Source organism: Panthera onca, chromosome C2 (assembly GCF_046562875.1).
Source record: "Panthera onca isolate mPanOnc1 chromosome C2, mPanOnc1 haplotype 2, whole genome shotgun sequence".
NCBI lineage: Eukaryota > Metazoa > Chordata > Mammalia > Carnivora > Felidae > Panthera > Panthera onca.
Window position 1 is genome coordinate 136,340,379 of NC_138347.1, and position 25,019 is coordinate 136,365,397.

Sequence of the window (25,019 nt, forward strand, 5' to 3'; positions counted from 1 at the left end):
ATGTCTTCTTTAACGTAAAGCAACTCACAGAAATAATTATCTGCCTAGGTTCAGAATTCTTACCTTCTACAAAATGTTGCTAAGGCCTATCAAGGGATGGATGGAAAACATCATGAAATGTCAATATAAAGAATGTCACTTTTGTGTTATTTATGGATTCTTGTAACTTAGGAATCATAACCGCGTGGCTTTTATGAAGTCTCCAAAGAGAGGCTACGAAAAAAGGGTTAGCAAGTCTGGAGAAGATGAAAACCATCAGGAGGAGAAGAGTCTTTTGAAGTGGGAATAGTAACCCACTGATCAACACATCCATATTGGAAGATAGATTGCTGTTCTTGCGTTCAAAGGGCTCAGTTGTTACAATCTATTTCTTAATGGAGTAATTTTATAAATATGTCATAAACATCACATGGTGATGCCTTCATAGAAAATTGTTTTTAGCAAATGTCCTAAATAAAACAGTAGATTTATAGTTGTTTCACAAATAAAGGACCTATGAATCCAAAATGAAAAAAATAGATTTTTTAAAATTGCATTTTAGGAGGAACACAGCCTGACTGATTTGCCCATACCCAGTACTTGTGAAAAAAAATCCTGGCAGTTAAGACCTTACTACCGTTTGCCTCTTCACTCTGGTCAGATCGGTCTACTGTGTGCCCTTTGCTCTTTTCGACCATTACATTTTGTATCACCCAGAATGCCATCTTTCCCCCTCTCTGTATCCCTCGCTGTTGGGTGTCACAATTTATCCCACTCTTAATTCCTTTGTTAAGTGTTCGCTCCTTCCTCTAATCTTTCAAATACTTACCACGTTTGCCTCTCATATCTAATAGTAATAATAATAGTAATCATGAGAGTCAACGTTGATTGAGTGGTTACCATGTGTCAGGCTATTCTAAGCACGACATGCGTTTATGTCATTTAATTATCACCAAAGGTGAATGAGAAGGTACTATTTCTACCTCTGTTTTTAGAGATGAATGAATATATGAATATATGAAAGCCCATTCATTGCTGGGTGCCTCCTGTCAAGTCAAGCAATCAGAAGGGAGTTTGACATTGTTTATGGTTGAAGACAGCTTTCCTCTGTTTCATAATTTTATCGGTGCAGGTCAGCTGGATAACTTTATGATATAGTAAAGAGATCTCAGAAGGTACAGGTTTAAGTCCTCTCTCTGCCACTAGCTAGCTAGCAGTGTGACCTTAGGCCAGGCATTTTGCTTTTCCTAATTACAGTTTCTCCAGCTACAGTATAAAATAATTAGACTCGGGAGTCTGGGTGGCTCAGTCAGTTGAGCGTCCGACTTTGGCTCAGGTCGTGATCTCGTGGTTCGTGGGTTCGAGCCTAGCGTTGGGCTCTGTGCTGACAGCTCAGAGACTGGAGCCTGCTCAGATTCTGTGTGTCCCTCTTTCTCTGTCCCTCCCCCACTCGTGCTCTGTCTCTCTCTCTCTCTCAAAAATAAATAAACATTAAAAAAATTAAAAATAAAATAATTAGGTAATTTCTTTAAGCTTCTTGCTAGAATCTGTAATTCTTTAACTATACTACATGACGGCAAATCTTACAGTATGCTGGGTCACGGAGCCTCTTCATAGACTGTGAACTGAGACTCTATTTTCCAAATCTTCCATCTAAATCTTCCTCGCCAGAGGAAAAGGACACTCAGTGCATTTGCCACATGCAGTATTACCAGCCAGAAAAATTCTTATTCTGGCCTAAGTTCCTGAAGCTGAAGTGTATACTTTTTTGCTTCTGACGCTCCCATGGATTCAATTGGAAAAACCCAGTAAATAGGTCTGTGGCTAAGTGAAGAAGCACTTATTGAGGATTGTCATGTATTAGACTGTAGATGGTCATATGGAGTTTCCAAAGGTCCCTTGTTACCTTATGGTCTTATTCAGGGAGAAGAAAGGCAAAAATAGACTTTAGTATCCGTACTGAAGTTAATGGGAATTTGCATTTCAATGCCAGTCTTTAAATGGTTTGATTCTCATAAACCCGACATTTTATGGAGTGTTTGATGTTACATAATGGTGAAATGAATAGAATTGGGAAATATTTGAACTTCAAATGTACTTACTGGTGTGCTTTTTTTTTTCCTTTAAACCACCTACATACATAAACCTAGGATCAATTATGCAAAGTTTAATTTTTAAAAGTTTTGTTAAAGCTAGGCCATTATACTTTCTCCTTTTCTAATGAGTTAGCTCTCAAGTATGAATATATTTGGGAAAATGGTTAGTTCCCATTTTCATTCTCATTTGCTCTTTCTCATTTGATCTAGATCAAGTATCAACAAATTTTTTCTGTAAAAGGCTTGATAATAAATATTTTAGGCCCTGTGAGCCGTATATAGTCCCCTTCAAAACCACTTAATTCTTTCATTATAGCACAAAAGCAATCATGGACAATATGTAAACAAATGAGTGTGGCTCTGTTCCAATAAAGTTTGATTTACAAAAACCGATGACTGGTTGGTAGGCCAAAGTTTGCAGATTCCTGATCTAGTCAATTAAAATTAACAAAGGATTCATCCCAAAACTAAATTATTTTATACTAGAAATAGCATTGGAATAGGGGATCTGACTACCTTCCAGTTATGGCACTTATAATTACTAGACATGATACCCTGGAAAGTCTCATTGACATGGGTCTTATTCCAGTCATTATACATTCGGCACTTAATATGTGTTAGCTAAGAGCTAATGAGATTGTTGTGCTTTATATCTTGTGTAATACTTTAACTATCAAATCAAATCACAGGAACTTTTGTAGCCTTAAGAAGTGTGGGTCACGTTAGGACGATTAATAGGGCCGTGTTTCTGGTCCGGAGGAGAGAGAAGAAGGAAGAGAGCTCCTCCATATGGTGCTGGAAGTGGTCCCATTCTAGAATCATTAAACAACGGCACAGAATTGTACAGTGTTAAAACTAGGTAATGAGGTGTTAGTACCAGAAATGGTAAAGAAGGGGCACCTGGCTGGTCAAGAAGTGTCGGACTTTGGCTCAGGTCATGGTCTCGCAGTCTGTGAGTTCCAGCCCCGTGTTGAGCTCTGTGCTGACAGCTCAGAGCCTGGAGCCTGCTTCGGATTCTGTGCCTTGCTCTCTCTCTCTCTGCCCCTCCCCTACTCACACTCTGTCTCTGTCTCTGTCTCTCTCTCTCTCTCAAAAATAAATAAACATTTTAAAAAATTAAAAGAAAAGAAATGGTAAAGAAAATGAGGATGCAGTTTCTAACTCAAATGGTAAGAGGGAGAGGCAGGTCTATTTAAGGAGTTTGAGGAGACCCTAGAGTCAAACCGACAACGTTAAAAGCCTAGGAAATTGTTGGACACACCCAACTATAATGATGTGGTTAGAATAACCAAAATAATGAGAAATGGAAATCTGTGATAGCTCTACAAACCCTGGTCAGCTTCTTTCTTCTCCAAGAGTTTCTTTTATTAAGCTTCTATTGTTGCCAGTTCTTGTCTCATAAAGCTTACAGACACCTAGGCATTTTCTGGCATCTGACACATGGTTAATAAGAGGCAGAACTGTCAAATGTTAACACACAGAGATCATTTGGGGATCTATTTGATGACTAAAAAAGAATATGTGTTAATAGCCGATTGGTAGTTTGCTACTATTTTGACCCATCTGGAATGCTTTAGCAGGCCTCCATAATAGTTCTTTGTGCACTGGAAGTATGTTCCCTGATGTATATGAGCTAACTTTATGATCTTAATATAATTAGTGAATCGTAGAATCAAGACTAGAGACCCAGGGCCATTTATCTTAGATTGTACTGAGATTATTACAAATTCAAAATCTGGACTCAAGTGAGTGAGACACTGTCATTTTTCTTTTAAGGAAAAATCAGGAGAATATCTTCTAGTTGGCCAGTGTGTTTGTGAGAATTGTTTCAAAAGAAAATCTCTGAAGTTATCTGACGCTTAGATCATTATTTTGTGAATTGATGGGCATGACTGAAGAAATATGGACCAATTGAGAATTGACTGTCTCTGAATTGAATATTTAATGTCACACTGACTATTAAAGCAATGCCCAAAGATTTAGAAAGAATTAAGGCATTTATTGACTCCAAGTCATTTGACTTCTTTATTGCCCTATTTTTTTTTTAATTTTTTTTAACGTTTATTTACTTTTGAGACAGAGAGAGACAGAGCATGAATGGGGGAGGGTCAGAGAGAGAGAGGGAGACACAGAATCCGAAACAGGCTCCAGGCTCTGAGCTGTGAGCACAGATCCCGACTCGGGGCTCGAACTCACGAGCCGTGAGATCCTGACCTGAGGTGAAGTCGGACGCTCAACCGACTGAGCCACCCAGACGCCCCATTTATTGCCCTATTTTGAAAAAATAAATAAGCCTAAACATTTTTTTAGTTCATCTTTTGTGTATGGATGGTTGCATCATTTTGTGACTGAATTATATGAAAAGGTTTTAAAGTTCATGTAAAATGGGCATATGGGTAGGCAGGTTTTTCGACCCTGGCGCTGTTGACTTTTTGGGGTCAAATAATTGTTTGCTGTGGAGGGCTGTCCTGTGTACTACAGGGTTTTAACAGTAGCCCTGGTTCCTACCTACTAGATACCAGTAACGACCCTCCGCCAGTTTTGACAACCCAAACTGTCTCCAGACATTGTCAAAATCTCACCCAGTTGAGAAGCATTGGTATAAGCAATCAAGCCATCACTCTATAATCAAGCCATCATGAAGGCAAAGCTGAGAGATATTAATACTGTAAGTTTTTTTAATAGTTGTATTTTTGTGTTGATGTAAATTAATTTGTTATTCAGTATTTTTGAGTGGCACATCATAGATTTTCTAAGGGAGACGTTCACTTAGAAATAGAGGAATCTTCTGGGGCGCCTGGGTGGCTCAGTCGGTTGAGCGTCCGACTTCGGCTCAGGTCGTGATCTCACAGGTCGTGAGTTCGAGCCCCGCGTCGGGCTCTGTGCTGACAGCTCAGAGCCTGGAGCCTGCTTCAGATTCTGTGTCTCCCTCTCTCTCTGCCCCTAACCCACTCGCATTCTGTCTCTGTCTCTGTCAAAAATAAATAAACATTAAAAAAAAAAGAAATAGAGGAATCTTCCATAAAGGGCTCTCTCTGTCTTCCTCCAGCTCTTGCATATCATGTTATCAATTTTATGCTATGGTTGTAACAAGAGGATTATAGTAGTGGCTCTATTCTTCAACTGGAGATTGCATGCATAGTAGCAATGACGGAGTTTACATCTCAGCACAGAAAGTGAATTGGGCCTTATCTTGGGACCTCTGTGAATTAGCTGGATTGCCTTCAAACCTCCCAGCACACCTTTTGTCTGGCTAAATCAGATTGCTTACTTTTCCTTAAGGTCAAGAAATGTGAATTATTTATCTTTGTCTCCCCAGCTGAGTGGCTGGCACAAAATAAATAGATGTTTTAAAATTGAATGAATAGGGTAAATCTATTTGTTGATCTTGTAGACGAGGAGTTGGCATATTTTTTCCAACATCTTCTGTTCTTCTTTCTTCCTCCTTTATTCCTACGCTTTCACTCCTGGCCAGTTCTTGCTGGCCTGAATTCTTCACAGATATTCTATTTTATTCCTTCAGTGATTCAAAAGATGGCCAAGATGTTGCTTTGCCTTCTGTAAACCTGAGAAGGACCGGAACAAAAAAAGCGCTAAGGAATTTTAATGTAGGACACTGGGGAATACCAGTGAGAAAAATATTGGATCACTTCACCACCCACTGTCATTGTGATAACGTTACTGCTACAAATTATAAAGGCAAAACTTCTTCAATCATTATTTTTTTTACTTTTAATTGATTTCTACATCAGAATTCCTATAAGCTTGTTTCTCATCTTCAGTAATTTTTAATGTATTCTACAACTCTAAATATGGCCCAGTTTCCTATAGAACTTGATTATTTTTCAAAATCAATTACCAACACTTTTTTAAAACAATTGGCGGGGCACCTGGGTGGCTCAGTCAGTTAAGCATCCAACTTCAGCTCAGGTCATGATCTCATGGTTTGTGAGTTCAAGCCCTGCATCGGGCTCTGTGCTGTCAGCTCAGAGCCTGGAGCCTGCTTCGGATTCTCTGTCTCCCCCCCACCTCTCTCTGCCCCTACCCTGCTCACGCTCTGTCTCTGCCTCTCTCTCTTTCTCAAAAAATAAATAAACATTAAAAAATTTTTTTTTAATTTATGGGGGTTGGTGGACCTCAAGAAAAAAGTGTCTGCAAATTATGAGGAACTGATAAAGGCAGATGGCAAGGGCTTTGGAATTGAGCAGAGCTAGGTAGTAATTGTCATGCTGCCTTTTGTAAGTTACAGGATTTGCGCAAGTTATCTAAACCTATTGCAGTTTAGTGCCACTATCTTTAAAATGGGCCAATGTCTATCTAAGTGTCGCTCTGAGAATTAGAGAAACATAAAATTAAACTTGATCTAAGATGATACTTGCATGAAGCAGGTATTTGTAAGTCAGTCATAATCACAATAAATGATCATGATGGATGGTCATTGTGAAAATGATGGTAGTGGTATTAACTAGACAGGGACAGGGCCAAGCCTTTGCAAAATCACGAAGTGTCTAGTACCTTTCTTATTCCCTTTTCTAGGTCAGGCTTAAATAGCATCTTTCCCTCTATCCTGTGCCATATGTTATGCTCTATTGGCTGTCATTGAATCCTTGCTGAGCAGCTAAGTATCTTTTCCAAGGAGTATTTATATTTTAATAGTGGTATTTTTAAATGTCATATATAGGCTCACGGATCTGAATAAAGATAGACTAAGGTGACATTACCCTATTGCTCTATCTTTTCCTGATGATTTGTTTTCTCCACTCCAGGATCCCAAAACTAAGAGTATCAGTTACACTAAAAATACACATACACATGAAAATAACAACAGTTTATTGTTAGCCATGATTCTTTGGATAGACTGTGTGGTTCTTCTGTTCCAAATGATATTTGCTGAAGTCACTCATGTAGCTACTATCGTCTTGAAACTCGGGTGAGGCTGAAAGGTCCTAAGAAGTTAACATACCTGGTGCCTTAACTGAAGAGGAGAGAGTGGCAGGGTTGTGTAGGTTTCTCTCACTTTCTTTCCTTCTCCCTCTTCTTCTATCCTTTTCCCTTTATCCCTCTCTCCCTACCCTTCTTTCTATCTTTCTAGCTCATTATTGAGTAGTTGAGCTCTTGCGCCATTGCATAGAGGCTGGCTCAGCAAATATGGAAGCTGTGTCATTCCATCTCTTCTGCCATATTCTGTTGGTCACAGGATCAGCCCAAATTCAAGAGGAGAGGAAACAGACTCTGTGTTTTGACAGGAAGAGAGTCATGTATGAATAAGAATGTGAGGATCCATTAGGTGGCATATTTATAGACAATGTACCACTCTCTGGGAAACCATTCCATTCCACCCCAGTGCCTACTATCTCCTTCTCCTTTCCATATCTCCTCCATCAGGATCGGGGAACTGATCACTTCTCAGTTTATAAGGAGTGAGTGTTTGTCATCATTCTCTTTAATACAGTAGGTTTAGTGGAAGGTACGGGGGTTTTAGCGACATATAGACCTCCAAATGGATGCTAGGTCAACTTATTCCCATTTACAATGCTGAGCGAGGTACATGAGCTCTCTCACCTCAGCCTTTTCATCTGCTAACTAAATAGAGGAGATCAAACCTACCTTATAGGGTTAACATGAAATTTATATTAATATAGTTTATATTGTGGCATTATTAACTGAAACTCAGTAGATGTTCAGTTAATGTTAATTCTTTCTGTTTTTACCTCTCCCTCCCAGTTTTTCTATCTGTTATCTTTTTCTGGAAAAGTTTTCGAAAATTTGTAAACACTGCTTGTAATAATCAAACACATTTGTTCTAAGCCTTCTGATGTTTCCAAAAAATGCTTCAAGACTTAGAGAGAATTTTGAAAATTACTATTCTCTTATGCTGATTGCTCTATTCTTTCCTGAATTTGCCATGTTATAGCTACCCGTAAGCCTTGGCTTGCATTTTCCTCTTGCCTAGTAATCCACCTTTTGTCTGCTCGTAGATCCACACGGGATCCTTTCTTTTCTAGAAGCATTATCTAATGTTGCTGGTGCCTAATATTTACAACTTTGTGTTTTAATCTGTTTTGTGTTTAATCTATTTTATGTTTAATCCTGAATCCTTTCCCATCAGTTTTATGTTCCACAATGATTTTGGGGGTCTTTTAAACCACACAGCCCCCCGACTACCCGCTCCAAATTCCACACACTGTAACTAGAATTCATCCATCGGCAACTTTTCAATAACAATATCTTGACTTGAATTATTTTACAGAACACCCAAAGAAGCACTAAAAAGTTGTTTCTAGGGCTACCTCATCTATGAAAGATTCCAGAATCTGCATGAGTCAATGTCTTGATAAATCTTGTGTGTGTGTGTGTGTGTGTATATATGTATATGTATATGTATATGTATATGTATATGTATATGTATATGCGTGTGTGTGTGTGTGTGTGTGTGTGTGCGCATAATTGCAGTGATTAGGACAACTGAGTAATTACAATTTTGGTGAGGAAAATATTGAAGAAAACACATTATCTTGATTGATTTATGCATTATTTTGTGTGATCAGAATTTCCATAAAAGAAACTTCTAACCAACATGTAACTAAGGATTAAAAATAAATAAATCATGAATGGGAGAATTCTTATACCATATTATATATAATACTTATTATATTTAGAATATGCAAGGGCTTTCTTTCTTTAGTGTGGTACTGCTAATTTCCTTATTTCCTTGATAAATATTGTCTGAATTATGTCCTAGAAGAGTAAATAATTAGAGAATGTTCCTACCAATCCTTTAGTTTTTATGGCTAGACCATAAAAACTGTTTGTTTGCTCTTCCTGCCTCTAAAATATTCCTTCAGTGCATACTTCACTTTGAATCCAAAAGCAAAAGTCAAGTCACATCTTTCCCTTCTAGATTACTCCGATATTTCATTTAAGAGTTAAAATTAAATTCTTTAGCATGACCCCCAATAAACTGAGCCAGAAGCTTTCTCTGTCTGTTTTCTACTAACCTGGCAGCACTCAACTTAACTGGAAGAAATGGAGTAAAAAGTAGAAATGCATGGTCCTATGGCAGATCGGTATGTTTGTTATTTATGATTTGTGTGCGTGGAACTCTTTTAGTGAAATTATTAGTGCTCATTAAAGGATAATTACTCTAGCCTTGGTCCAGTTATTTGAATTTATCACTGAAAGACAGTCATGAATTCAAAGAATCACTCATCAAGGCGTTTTCAATTTCTCTGATATTTTCTGAATATTTGTTTCCACCGGTGTTATTAAGAAGCATGAATTTTTTAAAAATAGAAATATTTACTCTTCCATTTGCCATTCTTCCTCTGTCAACTTTTTGGTGGATATTTTTTCTGATTTTAAAATTTACATATCTTAATTTTCAAATGGAGGGAGTGGTCCCTTTCTAAGATTTAAAATGGTTAATGGTTTGGTACCTCCATAGATCTATAATCACAAACTTGGATGTCTTTAAAAAATGTTTTATTATGAAAATTTTGGGGGGGGGGGCGCCTAGGTTGCTCAATCAGTTAAGCAACTGACTTTGGCTCAAGTCATGATCTCATGGCTCATGAGTTCAAGCCCCATGTTGGGTTCTTTGCTGACAGCTCAGAGCCTGGAGCCTGCTTTGGATTCTGTGTCTCCGTCTCTCTCTGTCCCTCTCCTGCTTATGTTCTGTCTGTCTGTCTGTCTCTCTGTCAAAAATAATAAACATTAAAAAAAAATTTTTTTAAAGGAAAAAGAAAAATTTTAATCCAAACAAAAAAGTAGAAAGGAGATTATAATAAACCCCATACAGCAGTTATTTAGCTGGAAAATATTAATATTTAAAAATGGATAAATAGAAGGGTGCCAGGGTTGCTCAGTCAGTTAAGTGTCTAACTTTGGCTCAGGTCAGATCTCGTGGTTCGTGGGTTTGACCCCCACATCGGACTTTGTGCTGACAGCTCAGAGCCTGGAGCCTGCTTCAGATTCTGTGTCTCCCTCTCTCTGCCCCTCCCTCGCTAGCACTCTGACTCTTTCTCTCTCAAAACTAAATAAACCTTAAAAATTTTTTTTAAACAGATACATATAAATTTGCTCTAACAAATATCAAAGTAAGTAATTCTCAAGTCATTTTATAATTTGATGTAAGTTACATAAATGAATTTGATTGCTTTTTATGGCTGTTTAAACTAAACTTGATCTTCACATTTAGTATCTATCGTGATTGTTAGTACTTCAAAATTTTCTGAATTCTTGGGGTGCCTGCCTGGCTCAGTTGTGACTCTTGTTCTTGGGGTCATGAGTTCAAGCCCCACGTTGGGTATAGAGGTTACTTAAAATAAGTTGTTTTTTGGAATTCTTAATATTAATTTGTATTAATCCCTCACTTTATTTCCTGCTGTTTCACTGCTTGGACTTCTCAGACTTTAAAACAAATTAGTTATTTCTGCTTTCACTCTCAAGGGAAAGCTACTTGTTCTTGTAATAATCCTCTGGCATTATTCTGATGTCTTCTAACTCAATCAGAAGTCTTTTCAAAGGAAATCAAGTTCTGCCATTGAATTCTGAAACAATTCTCCTTTGTCTTTTTAGCCAATTCTTGTATAAAGGCTCTTCCTAAACTTCCCACAGTGACTTAAATGCCTCACACAGAACAATTGAAGTGAATATTATCAACTAAATGAATAAAGAATCTGATTAAGTAACTCTAACAACAGTTAGTAACTGACTTCCCTGAATCCATGTGCTAAGTAATGAGTAGCAAGATTTGCAAACAACGTAATAATACATCTTCCAGACGAGCAACTGTGCAAAGCCCAAGCACCGACTGCATTATCCAGTATACTTCTCTACTACGTGTACATTTATTTCTAGTTTGAGAAAAGCAGAAAGAATAGTACTTTTTTGCTTTGACCTAAGATTACCTATTTAGTAATTTCCATTTTCTTTAAATGATAGAGTTCTCTCATTGAATAAAATATTCCAAGGTTCAGTTTTATAAAATAGACACAAAGAAATGGGGCTTCCTGACCTAGTGCATTTTCTGTTCTCCTTCTGTCCCATACGAACACATTTCCATCCCGTGACACTTCCTCTTAACTCTGGAAATCTAAGGATCCCAATTAAAAGCCCCAGTTCCTCAATGACTAGATATTTGATGATATTAAAGAATGTGGTTATATATTTATGCGATATATATTGTGATTTGTTTTTAAAACTTTTTATTATATATCTATGTATACATGTATGTAGAGAGATAGAAGTGTGTATAGAGGGAGAGGTGGACAGACGGACATGATGCCTTGAATTTTCCTCAAAAGAAACTGGAGGAGTGGATTGGGTAGAGTTACACACGACCATACATGTATTCATACTTGTTTAAGTAAGTATTCATACTTGTTTAAGTAATAAACCCAGCTGCACACTTTTGATTTGTCTGTTCTCTTGTGTAATATATGATGTACCTAATAAAATGTTTATTTCAATATGTAAATAAAATAAACTGAAAATAATTACATCAGAAGTGGGATACGTGATTTTGTAAAGTACAGAATCAAGTTTTATGCACAGCAGTCTTTTGAGGATTTCTGTGGAAAATAGACTAAAAAAGATAAGAGATGAAAACAATGATGGTGACAATGATCATTTAATGAGCATAGCATCTAGCCAAATTCCCAGTGGTCACTAGAGATTCAAGTATATAATGCCATACTATTATATAATGGGGAAGTATTTTTATTTTGTTCATTAAGAAAATTAAGTACCTATTATGTGCCAGATGCCAATTTAAATATTGGTAATACAACAATAAGACACAGGATGTGCAAGAGTGACAGATGTAAAAATACACACATTTGCTTTATAGATGTGTAAATTTGCATGCTGTTAGTGATAAATTTTCTGGCATATGACAGTAAAGTGTCATCTAACAAAATGGGTTCCTTGTAACAGTTTTATAATAGATGGAAATAATATGTTTTGACGAAGGACTCGTTTTCCAAAGTGACAAACTCTTAGGATGGTCCAGCATCACTGAGCATAAAACACCAGCTCCAGGCTTTCATGCAGCTTAGATTCTCAAGTATTGAAAGCAATTAAAAGGCCTCAATATGCTGCACTCAGAATCAGTAAAATCAGACCACTACTTAGACACACTCTGAAAAATCATGTTTTGACTCTTATTTTGAAATAGTTATAGATTCACAGGAATTTGCAAAGATAGTAGAAAAAGAAAAAGAGGTCCCAACTGTTCACAATAGCTATATCTTATATAAGTATAGTATAATATCAAATCCAAGGAATTGGCATTGGTACAATATGTGTGTATTAATTTATGCCATTTTATCACATGGGTAGATTTGTGTGACCACCACCATACTCAAGATGGATAACTACTTTATGGCTACAAATATCTCTCCTTTGTTACCCTTATATAGTTACACTCACCCCCTACCCTCCATCATTCCTAACCCCTGACTCCTGCTAAGCTGTCCTTCATCTGTCACATTTAGGATCATAGAAACATATATTTGTAACCTTTCAGGATTAGTTTTATTCACTGAATCTAATGCCCTGGAGACCCATGCAAGTTGCTGCATATATCAATAGTTTCGTCCTTTTTATACCTGAGTGGTATTCCATGTTATGGATATACCACAATTTATTTAAAAATTCACTGATGGTGGATATACCACAATTTATTTAAAAATTCGCTGATGGTGGATATACCACAATTTATTTAAAAATTCACTTCTTGAATGTTCTTAAATAAAGCCTCTGTGAGCAATTTTGCACAGGCCTTTGTGTGGACATAGTTTTCATTGCTCTGGGATAATTGCCCAGGAATGCAATTGCTAGCTTGTGTGGTTAAGTATAGATTTAGTTGTTATTTTTGTTTATCAAGAAACTGCCAAACTATTTTTCAGAGTGACTGTATCATATTACATTTCCATCAACAATGTGTGAAACATGTAATTTCTCCACGTCCTCACCAGCAATTGGTGTTATCACTATTTTTCATTTCAGCTTTTCTAGTATAATGATATCTCACTTTAGGCTCAGTTTGTTTTTCCTTAATGGCTAGTGATGTTCATACTTTTTCATATGATTATTTGACATTCTTACATCCTCTAGTGAAATGTCTTTTTTTTTTTTAATGTTTTTCATGTTAGTTTATTTTTGAGAGAGAGAGAACAGGGGAAGGGCAGCAAGAGAGAGGGAGACACAGAATCTGAAGAAGGCTCCAGGCTCTGAGCTGTCAGCACAGAGCCTGATGTGGGGCTTGAACTCACAAACTGCGAGATCATGACCTGAGCCATAGTTGGAGGCTTAACTGACTGAGCCACCCAGGTGCCCCGAGTGAAATGTATTTTTATGTGTTTTGTTCATGTTCTGATTAGATTCTTTAGTTTTCATGATGTTGAGTTTTGAGAGTTCTTTACATATTCTAGATATGTATCAGTCTTTTGTCAGTGATTTCAAAATATTTTCTCTCAGCCCATAATTTCTACTATAAATGTGCCAATTTTGAAGCATATATATAGTGTTAAAATTCAACAATAACCACAGCAACTGTTTTGAACCAAGACCAACAAAAGATTTTTGTGAGGAAGACAGTGTTTTTGTCCCTGAAATTACTTAGAAATGCCTGTACATGGTGATCAAAAGCTGATCAAATGTAGTTGGGTTTATTATTAGTTTCAAATTGTCTATAGACAACACTTCCTCTTATCATCTACACTTGGTTTGCTCTGCTCCTACCACCCTGTCCTGGTGTCCCATGGCTTCGATAGACCCAGAGATCAGCAGGCTTTTGTGACTCTCTCAGAGTAAGAAAATTCACAGTAGAGGATTGTATAGTTCATCATCTGGAAAATCATAATAAAATATATGGTGTCTCTTGAAAAAAATTACTTGAAGATGTATCCCAGCCAATAGAAAGGATTCAAAATTATAAATTAAAAAATATGGAAGTTACAAGTTTGTGTTTTCCGTAATCGGTTTGGACTAGTTATATGTTAGTTGAGGATTCTTCAGTTCCTGGAGTAAACCAGGCCGAATAGCAAATTTGCTGCGTTTTTCTTCTTTCACTTCTAGTCATTTCTATGTATCAGTAAATATTTGTCCAGGGGCACGCCCTTACTCCACAGTTCAGATTGACTCACCGTGTCCAATCACTACTTACACACCAACTAATTGTGTTTATCCTGCCTCCGTGACCAGTGGTCAAGTGGTAACACTGCCGATGTAGGTCGGGATCTCTAGGCAGCAGCCCTGAGAAGGACAGTGCAGGATTTTTACCAGGGAGTCCTCTTAGGAACAGTGCTTGAGTAAAGGAAGAGAAGGGAGGGCAGAGCAGAGGGGGGGAGTTGGCCAGCAGGGCAGCTGCAACAAGGTATTGTGTAGACTCCCAAGTTCACCACCGGCTGATAACAGTGGCCTTTGAGTTGGGCGAGGGGGGACCTCCCATTTCAGTCCCATATTGACCGGTCATTGAATGCAAGCTCCTGTGGGAAAGAGGGTCAGTTGGGTCAAGGTCACTTTCTACGGCTGGGAGCATCTCCCGAGTGGTCTGAGGACTGAGGTGAGGCCTCTGGGCAGGCACTCCCAGCAGCCGCAGGTCCGTCTTTTAGTTTTGAGGGGGCCTCTGGGCAGGGTAGCGCTTGCTGCATTCAGGACAACTCTGTTAGCAGCATCTCTTTCTCATTTCCCATCACAGAAGCAAGGCTGAATTAGTGGCCAGTAACCATTTGCATTGCAAATCTTTTAAAAATGATTTTAGGGGCGCCTGGATGGCTCAGGTTATGTGTCTGACTCTTGATTTCAGCTCAGGTCGTGAGGTCACGGTTCCTGAGCTTGAGCCCCGCGTCGGGCCCTGTGCTGACAGCACAGAGTCTGCTTGGGATTCTCACTCTTTGCCCCCTGCCGCTCACACTGTCTCTCTCCAAATAAATAAATAAACATTTTTTTAAAAACTAAAAATAAAAATGATTACAGGTATATTTAAAGTTCATATTTTTACATATTTTACATTAAGTTTTTAATTTTAATTCCACCTAGTTAACATTCAGTGTTATATTGGTTTCAGGTGTACAATATAGTAATGTAACACTTCCATTATGTGTAATGTGTAATGTGTAATGATAAATCACCCTGTGCTCATCACAAGTGCATTCCTTAATCCCCATTACCTAATTAACCCATGCGCCTCCAGTAACCATCAGATTGTAACATTCATATTTAACGAACTGAGTTAAACACTTTTTTTTTTCCTTAATTGGGTCAAGAAAGCTAAAAATCCAGCCTGTGTCCACTGACAAGATATTTTCCCCTCAGCTCTCTTCATTTCTAGGATCTATGATTATTCTTGTGTTAATTATGTTTGAGATTGGTTTATGTAATATGAGTTCAGTAATATTAAAATAAAAAAAAAGCCTAGAACAGAATCAAAGAATAAAATTGCCAAAATTTAAATTATTTCTGGAAGAAGATCTTATGAAAGACATACATTTCCTGCTTCATGCTGTTTTACATTTCTAAATTTTATAAAATGTACATATACTAGTTTTTAATATTCAAGGAAAAAAGTGCATGTACTATATAATTGCAATTGAGTTTGTAAAAAATAAACACAATAAAAATTTGGAAGAAAATGCAGAAAACCCTTGATAATGAAAACAAACAGGCATATTTTTAATTTTTTTCTGTATTTTCCAAGTGAAACTTCTGTCATTCCATTAAATATGAGGTTTCCCTTGGTTACTGACAGATTCTCTATCAAGTTAAAGAAGATTCTTCCTGCTGCATGCTTATTATAAAGTTTTTCTTAAAATAATGAGAATATTTGTTATGTTTTTAGAAATGTATATTTATTGAGATGATACTATGCCTTTTCTTTTTTATAAAGCTGCTGAATAAAGATCCCCAAGTTGGACCCATGGTTGTATAAATGCCACATAAGCATGGTTCATTTTCTTTTAATACACTTCTGTATTCAGTTTACTAATGTTCTTTTTAGGATCTTTGGATTTATATTCAAACTTATACTTATTTATACTTATGTTTTTGTATTATCTAGTATTGGGGTCAGAGTTTTCCAGACTTGTAGATTAAATTCAGAAGTTTGCAGGCTTTTTTGTTTTCCAGAGCTTTAAAAGAATTATTTTTTCCTTTAAAGTTTAATAATGCTGACCTTTAAAACTGTCTGAATTAAGCATTAGTGGAGAGTGACAAGCAGTCTGGGTTAGAGGGTCTCTTTGTCAACTTCCTTCCAAAGTTACTGGTCTATCCAAGGTGATTATTATTTTGGGAGCCCATTGTGGTGATTTTGCTACCCTTCCTTCAAAGTATTTGTTTAATCTAGAAGACTATGCTGATAACATTTTGCACAAAGTAATGTTACAATTTTTAAACTCTTCTAAATTCTTGCACTTTTAAAAATTGTTAATATTATTTGTATTGTCTCTGTTTTTTTTTTCCCTCTGCATACAGTTGCCAGAAGCTTAATTCTTTTATCTTCCTTTGGTTTTATTGATCATATATTTTTGACTTTGTTTTTTTTAAATTTTTTAATGTTTATTTATTTTTCAGAGAGATCAAGCAAGGGAGGGGCAGAGAGAGAGGGAGAGGGAAATCAGAGCTTGATGCGGGGCTCGAACTTACAAATCATGAGATCATGACCTGAGCTGAAACCAAGAGTCGGACACTTAACTGACTGAGCCACCCAAGAGCCCTTTTTCTTTTCTATTTCATTTATTTCTACTTTCATTTCTATATTATTCTAGTTTACTTTATTTGGCTTTCTCTTTGTAAATAATTATATTTTGTGGCTTGAAGAAAACCTCTACATATTTTACTTTTTAAATATCTATTTTGTTTTATGTACTGGAAATTTATATATGATAACTTTTAGAACACATGCACTTTAAGTGTTAATTTTCCTAGGATCCATCTTCAGTCACATCCATTAGGTTTAGACATTAAATATTCTTGGTAGTATTGTTTATTTTTTAAAACAACATTCATTCATTTCCAAAAGTTCATTTACTAATTTCTTTTTTTTTTATGTTTATTTAATTTTGAGAAAGTGCGAGACAGAGCAGGAGTGGGGGAGGGGCAGAGAGAGAGGGAGACACAGAATCTGAAGCAGGCTCCAGGCTCTGAGCTGTCAGAACAGGAGAACACATTTATGCTCTAATATAAACAAATATATTGTAAAAGTATTTTACAATGTAAAAGAGGGGATGTGAAGGGAAGTGGGAAAGAAATGGAGCTCAAAACTGAGAACGGGGGATGTGTGTTTTCCAGTGTATGTCGCTTTTGATGCAAGGAAAAGAGTGAAATGGTAGGAGAAAAGCAGAGAAAATAATGGTTATGTAGGAGATAGATCTATTTTGACTCAACAGGATAACACGGATAAGTGCAAACATGTAATCAGAGGCTACTGCTTAGTTAACCATGATCCATGGTGAGGTGGAAAGCACACAAGATTTCAAGTAAGATCATTAAGGATTCAAATATCCGTCCACCCTCTGCCCATTTTGAAATTTGTCAAGTTACAAGATTTCAGTGACCTTTCATTTGCTTTGCAGTAAATGCAAAAACTGATGCTTTATGAGAACCAAGACAGCATTCCTAGCCTGATGCCTAGAACATGAGAGGAGCTAAGGCAATATTTGAATACACAGTGTTTTGTTGAGAAGTCCTAACTCACTGGAGTATAAGCATAACTTTTAATTTTCTTCCTGGAAATGATCCTCACTCGATATTGCTCAAAAACTGGAATTGCTTCTTTAATCGTGCTGCTTATGGACATAGCACCTCGTCCCCTCACATATTACTCATTGACTTTTTTGAACTGATGATCACTTCCAGGTCAGTGAAATCTTCATCTTCTTCCTTTTGTTGGTTCACGACCATTTTCATTTTCCTTCTACCTTGGCTTTCATGGTTCATCATTTTAAAGTCCCTTGTGCATATACCCTTAAACTCTCTTGTACCTCCAAATTTTCTCTATATCCATCTGACAAAGCTGCAAACTCAAAATGAGAACCAACAATACCTTTTCTTTGGCCTGAACACAAGTGGCTACGAACTGCTGGTATAATACCTACAGTAGGGAGAACGGGAATCCCTCCAAATTTATTTTTAGCAGCCTCAAATGGGGCAGTCAAATTCCCCAAGAAATCTATCACTTTCCCTGCTGGTCTTGACAGCCCATCCCCTACAACAAATATTTCATTCCTTCTTGTCTTCAAACTACCAGCTCCTACTAATTACCCATCATTGTTAACATTTGACTTCACCTCCAAAGTCAATGAGATAGGAAGGAAGGAAGGAAGGAAGGAAGAAAGGAAGGAAAGAAGGAAGAGAGGGAGGGAGGGGTTAAGGGAGGGAGGGGGGGGAAGGAAGGAAGGACCTCTCAGACAGGAGCTACTTCATCTTCCAGTCTTCAAACCTAATGTTCCCCTCCATGTGTATACAATCAATGTCCTCCTTGCCTCCTGATAAAAGAGGAATGGGATGTCTCTTCCACCTAAGGACAATCACTCAAAGTGAGATGTGAAGACCCTCTGGCCCCTCTCTCTCCCTTGGAACATTCTTTTCCCTCAGATTCTCTGACACCACAATTATCCTTTCCCTCCTTTTTGTATTTCTCTTTTTCAAACTCTTTTTAGCCTCACGGTTGGCCTACTACATTTTGGAGGGCCTAGATTTTCTTCTGCCACATTGAACTCTATTACAAGGTAATTTCATAATCCATCAAGTGACGAAGCCATGCAACTTTTCTAAATATTTCAAGTGTCAGCTTTGTCCTACCTCTACTGCTACCACCTGTTTCAGGTGACCTACTAAAATGGCTACCTGAGTGATTCCTAATGACCTCTGTGGATGCTTTCTATCAGTTTCCACACTGCAAGTTAATGTGCTGTTTTGAAAACTCAAATTTTCTGATGTCATTTGAATGCTTAAAACTTTGCTATGGTTTCATGTGCCTGAACTGTTAATTATCCCCCGGAACTCATCCATTAGTAATAGAACCCTCTCCAACTTACAGTGGAGATTCAACAGGGGACAAGGCTGCTCGGCTAGTGGCTATATTTTCTAGCCTCTTTGTAGCCACGTGTGGCTAATGTTGTATGAGTAAAAGTGATGTGAGTGACCTCTGGCTCCTGACAGGATGCTTTATGCCCTCCTTTTCCTCCTCCCCCAGGAGAGCTCCTTGGACTCAGACATGGAGGCCACTTATAAAGGATAGTAGAGCTGTTCCACCACTTTTCATTGCCATCTTGCGCTGTGTTCCAGGAAAGGAAAAGACAGTGAGACAGAAACACACACACACACACACACACACACACACACACAGAAAGAGAGAGTACCATTTTCTTATTCATGCCTAAGCTATTCCCTGATTGATACTTTTACCATTGCATTTGGAGTAAAAACCAAAATTCTACTGTGGCCTCAGAGGCCCTGGGTGATGGGCGATCCGTCTGTTCTGCCTGCCTCCCCTTTTACTTCTTTTCCTCCTGTCCTCTGTATCCTGACTCTCCTGGACTTCTTTCAGTTTTTCAGAGATGCTGAGCTCTTTTGTGCCCAAGGCCCTCACACCTTTTATTTTCTCTGTCGGAAATGTTCCTCCCTCTGCTACCCCTCATCTTGTCTTATTAACAACTAGTCCTCTTTCAGATTTTAACCCTAAGTCACTTTTCTTAAGCAATTGATGTCCCCACCCTCCCGAGCCAACCACCTCTCCAGAGCATTGGGTCAGGTAACACAGCTTTACCACTTTAGTCTTGTTCTTTTGTTGTTGTGAAATATTTTTTATTAAAAAATACTATATATATAAATATGTTTATTTATATTATATAATATATATTGTGGTTATTTATATTTAATGCATATATTAATATATATTAAATATAGTGTATTACATATAATATTTAATATATAGAATGCTTAATATAGAATATATTATATATAATATTTAATATATTTAATGTATGTATTAAACAATATATAATTAATTAATAATATATTAATATATAATCTATATATTATATACCCACAATAATATATAATATATTATATATTTAATATATGGTCTATTATATGATAAATATATAACATATATTTAATAGGTCTATTAAATATATGTTATATATTATTATGTTATATATTGATATATATTAAATATATAAGATATATGTAAATTTGGTTCCTGGGTGCAACTCCAATGCACATGTATGTGTGTTGATTATGTGTAGTTTAGTACAGCACATACATTCCCCTAAATATATGTTATTTAGTTTTGCATGTATATGAATATTATGAAAATATTGCCATGTTGTCTATTTTGTATTTCTTCCTTTTGTACTCATTATTATGTTTTTGAGACATTTCTATGGTAACAGGTAGGCACTATTTCAGTCATTTCGCATTTATTCCCACATATGTCCATTAATAGAATTTGTATATCCTGTGTCATACCTCTGCCACAGTTTGTTCATACATTATTTTGTTTATGGACATTTGGTATATTTTAGTTATATGCACAAACACATGTCTATATTACATATATATGCATCTATTTATGTATTTGTGTATATGTGAACATTACAAATATTACTATCATGAATTCTATGTATATATTTTTTAATGTTTATCCATTTATTTTGAGAGAGAGAGTGAGAGAGCACGAGCAGGAGGCAGGCAGAGAAAAAAGGGAAAGAGAGAATCCCAAGCAGGCGGTACAGAGCCCAATATGGGGCTTGATCTCACGGACTGTGAGATCATAAACTGAGACGAAACCAAGAGTTGGACACTCAACCTACTGAGCTATCCAGGAGTCCCCATATATATATATATATATATATATATATTTTTTTTTTTTTTTTTTAAATAAGTTGCTCCCTATTCTATTTGTGTGTGTGTGTGTGTGTGTGTGTGTGTGTGTGTGTGTCATTCAGGAGCCAATAACCCAGGGACATTTTAAATTCATTTCTTTGCTTGGGAGATTTTAGATCTCATAAGTAGAATGATTTTCAACCCCAATCCTGCACAAGGATTAAACTGTGACTAAAACTTTTCAAGGAAAACTTTTCTTCCTTTCAGAGCCAAGATCAAGACAGATAGGCTTTTTGTTTTGTTTTGTTTTGTTTATATTTCCCTTTGAGGGCCCCGTTTTTACGACTGTAAAATTGATGTTGCTCTATTTAGAAAATCACAGCTATTGATTAGATTTCTTCACTGAGAAGGAACTTGGCTTATTAACTGTCATAAATCTCTAATCTGGTCCCTTTGGTAGTTAGCATTGTATTTCCACTTGGCATTTTGATACCAACTGATAGATTTCATAATTTTGATGTGTGTCGGGTGAAGCAGGCACGTCCATTCACTTTTGCTGGGAGCCTAAATTACTAGAATGAAATTTGGAATATGTATATCAATATTTAAAATGTACATACCCACACCTAGTAATTTATCTACAAAATATCCTGGCACGCCAGCGCAAGGCCCTATGTGTTTAGGAATTTAATTGCAGGATTATCTACACAGATTTTTTAAAAAATCCTGACTAAACCTAAGTGTGCATGATAGGGAAATAGTAATATAAATAAATCTAGCTGTATCCTTAATATGGCATGCTCTTAGCTATTAAAAAGAATGTGAGAGAACTATAATGTGCACATCTAGAATGATTTGCAAGTTACTTTGATGTGAAAAAAGAATTTGTAAACCGTTTTTATTGTAAACTTCCATTTATGCAAAGTAAAATAAGTATAAATGTGGATATAGGACATATAGTAGATATTTTTCTGGAAAAATGTCAAGAAAAAACATTGGGAGCAGAATTAAGGATATGAATGTAGAACAGCAGGAAAATAGGAGTAAGTTTTTTTTATTTTTGGCTTAATGTTTTTCCGAACTGTTTGAAATTTTCTCAGTGCTCTTGTATGTTTTGCTGTAATTCAAAAATTAATGCAGTTAATATGATGACAAAAATATATAAATTGTAAAGGACCGAAATTAACTGTCATTAGGAGCCAGCAGATAATTTTAAGTGTTGAGAAACATGTACTGTGTGTCTTGAAAGGGAACTGTCAAAACCTGACTTTCTTGGGATGAAATGATGCTTTCGTTGGTGTTTAATGAGTTTTATTTTCCCCCAGACAAAGCCAAAGGAAGATCCAGGGCAGGGACCCACTTTGACTCAGCCCGGAGACGGAGTCGAGCGGTCCTTTATCACATCTCTGGGCACCTGCAAAGAAGAGAAAAGAACAAACTGAAAATAAATAATGTAGGTGGTATGTGTGTACATTCTGAATGCTAGAGTTTCCCCTGGTGCGATATTTGATTCACCAAAGAAAGGCTGCAATTACTCATTTATTGGCTTTCCTAGATTTTTTTGCACTTTGGCTTGTGCTTTCCTATGAAGAATAAACTAGGAAAGGTCAGCAGTCGTGAAGCATTTCTGTTATAAAAGTGCTTAATCACAGTGTTATCACAGCATAGAGATTAGAATATTACCGTGGCCGGTACAATACGGTACTAGGGACGCTACGAATGGGGACATACTGGTTACATTTTATGAACAAGATGATGCATCAAGTCCTATTACACATTCATAGTTTGTTGGTTAAAATTTCTCTGATTTAATTTTAGTTCCATTTCTTCTGCACTTTATCTAATTTCACTTAATGCTTTTATCCAGAAGGACCATGAGCAAGTCAAAGTCATTACTCCATTTAAAAATTTACATCTTCTACAAAACAGAGTTGGAAATTTCACACAGTGGAACATTGGATTTGAAATTCTATGCTTTATATCATACAGTTTTGTCGAAAGTTGCGCTCTTAGTAAATGACAGAAGGGCTACTTTCTGAAACCTGGTGCTGCTTACCTGTCAAAAGCCGCAACAAAGAACTGTGCCTTAAAAAGATGATCCTGTGCAGAGTTTTACATGAGTTCCAGGATTTCACACTGATTTCATAACTGATTCTTAGCACTGAGAGATTTCACTGAGAAACCCAGAACTATGTCTGTTTAGTTACGGATATTCAAAGGTAATTTTGCAAATGATGGTAATATCATTAATTTGCATTGTGGATTCTTCAGAACATAAATCTTTGGGTGGAGGGATGATGGGACTCTGGGTAGCAGGTACAAATACTTAGGGTCTAACTTACCAATGGCATTAGAAAAATTACATCAAACAAGCAGAGCTGTCTTAGAATCGACCTAAGATCCAGAAGGTCTGGGAGTTACGGACACCGGGAATTCTTTGGCATCTTACTTTTTCCATAGAAACCTCCAGACTCCCTAATACACATGTGTTGGCAAAATAGTCATGCATCTGATATATAAAGTATCCGTTTCTCTGTAGTGAACAAAGAAAGATGCCTGAGCTAAGGGGAGTGGGAGATCTGACAAGAAAGTGCTGCAAACCGAGTCCTGCTTCAGTGTGATTTCTCTCTGGACACCACAACAAACTGCTTTGGTCCATCTGTGCTCTAGGACCACCACCCATGCTGGTGATGATCTGCCAGGCATCACCATTAAGAGTCACACGCTGTTTATTTTGGCCTGACTTAGTATAAAGATTTTCTGGGGATCCCTGTGCCCCGATGTCATTGATTTCCAGAGAGTCCAGGGATAGACTTGAAAGGGTGCACACCACTTGATCTATGGATCCTTCCACTGGTTCCTATTTACATTCGCCTTCAGTTACCAAGCCAGCCTTAGTGACAGTAAACAAGTTCTAGGAAGAAACAAAGGTAGCCACATCTGGGCTTGATTGTATGCACATCAACCAACAAAGCACCTAAACAAATACTAGCCAGAGATACTGTCATGTAGCCTTTAGTTGAAAATCATTTAAACACAGCAAGTATAACTAAGCTTCAAAATGTGTTTGCTGAACATCCTGTTTTTCCCTTTAGATCCAACAAAGTACAGAACAGTACTTAAAAATCGGATTTAAAAAATCATAATTCTCACTGCTTCGCTAATTTGCTAAATTGCCAATCATTTAAGAAATACAAACATGAGGGGGAGCATTAAAATAATACCTAGTAATTAAGGATGTCTAATCAACACAGCGACTTCAGCAATACAGGTAGTATCTTACTTCTAACGTGTAGAATCAGGACCGGCCCGGTTCACCATCTCTTTTCAAGGAGGACAGAGTAGAATGGCTAAAAGACAGTAGGAAGAGAGAAGGAAGAAGAGGAAAAAATGATCTGGATAGTTTATCAGCTGAACAATCCATTGGGGGGAATTCTGGTTATAATTCACACACACACACACAAATTCTCAGTATTTTTATAACTTTGCTATTTACAAATTCCTGTTACTGACATCATATTATTTGATTTTTACAGCAAGCCAATACTAGGTATGATTGTTATTAGTTCCATTTTTATGATGCAAAAGAACTTATTCGAGATCTCAAAAGTAGAAGCAGGATATGGGACCCTGCTGTGAATCTTCTGACTCAAAGCCCTATGCCTTTGCCCCCTGCCCTGCGGCTCTGTGATACAGTTCTGTGGAATAGGAATGTATGATTCAACCCTAGGCAAATGAACTCATCAGGCCATTAAGCAAAGTTTGTGAATCAGGATGTAACACCTTTCATTCCTGGCTCTAACTGCCTGGTACATCTCGGAAAAGGGACTTAATTTCTGCTTTTGTTTTGATTTGTTACTCATTTAAATGACAATTGATGATGCAACTGTTTCCAGCGCAAAGAAATGTAAAGATCAGATGAGAATCCTGGGAACTTGAAAGCAAAGTCTTTTAAATGCCCAAATATTACCGGCTCGGTAACAATGGTCCTTGAAGGCGTGTGACAACCTGGGACTTGGTGCAGCGACTACAGAAACATTTTCCTATCATTCAAAAGTTAGTTTCAAAGAAAGGTGACAGGAATGGTTTAGGGAGCAGTTACTTTAGTTAGGT

At 37.0% G+C, this 25,019-nt stretch overlaps 1 protein-coding gene across 1 annotated transcript in view; it reads left to right on the forward strand.

Moving 5' to 3' along the window:
• Positions 1-25,019, forward strand: part of KCNH8 (potassium voltage-gated channel subfamily H member 8) — a 356,732-nt gene that overhangs the window by 183,895 nt on the left and 147,818 nt on the right. Inside the window, exon 4 of the mRNA XM_060638579.3 lies at positions 22,232-22,359. Coding sequence (XP_060494562.1) covers positions 22,232-22,359 — 128 coding nt within the window. The remainder of the gene's footprint in view (positions 1-22,231; positions 22,360-25,019) is intronic.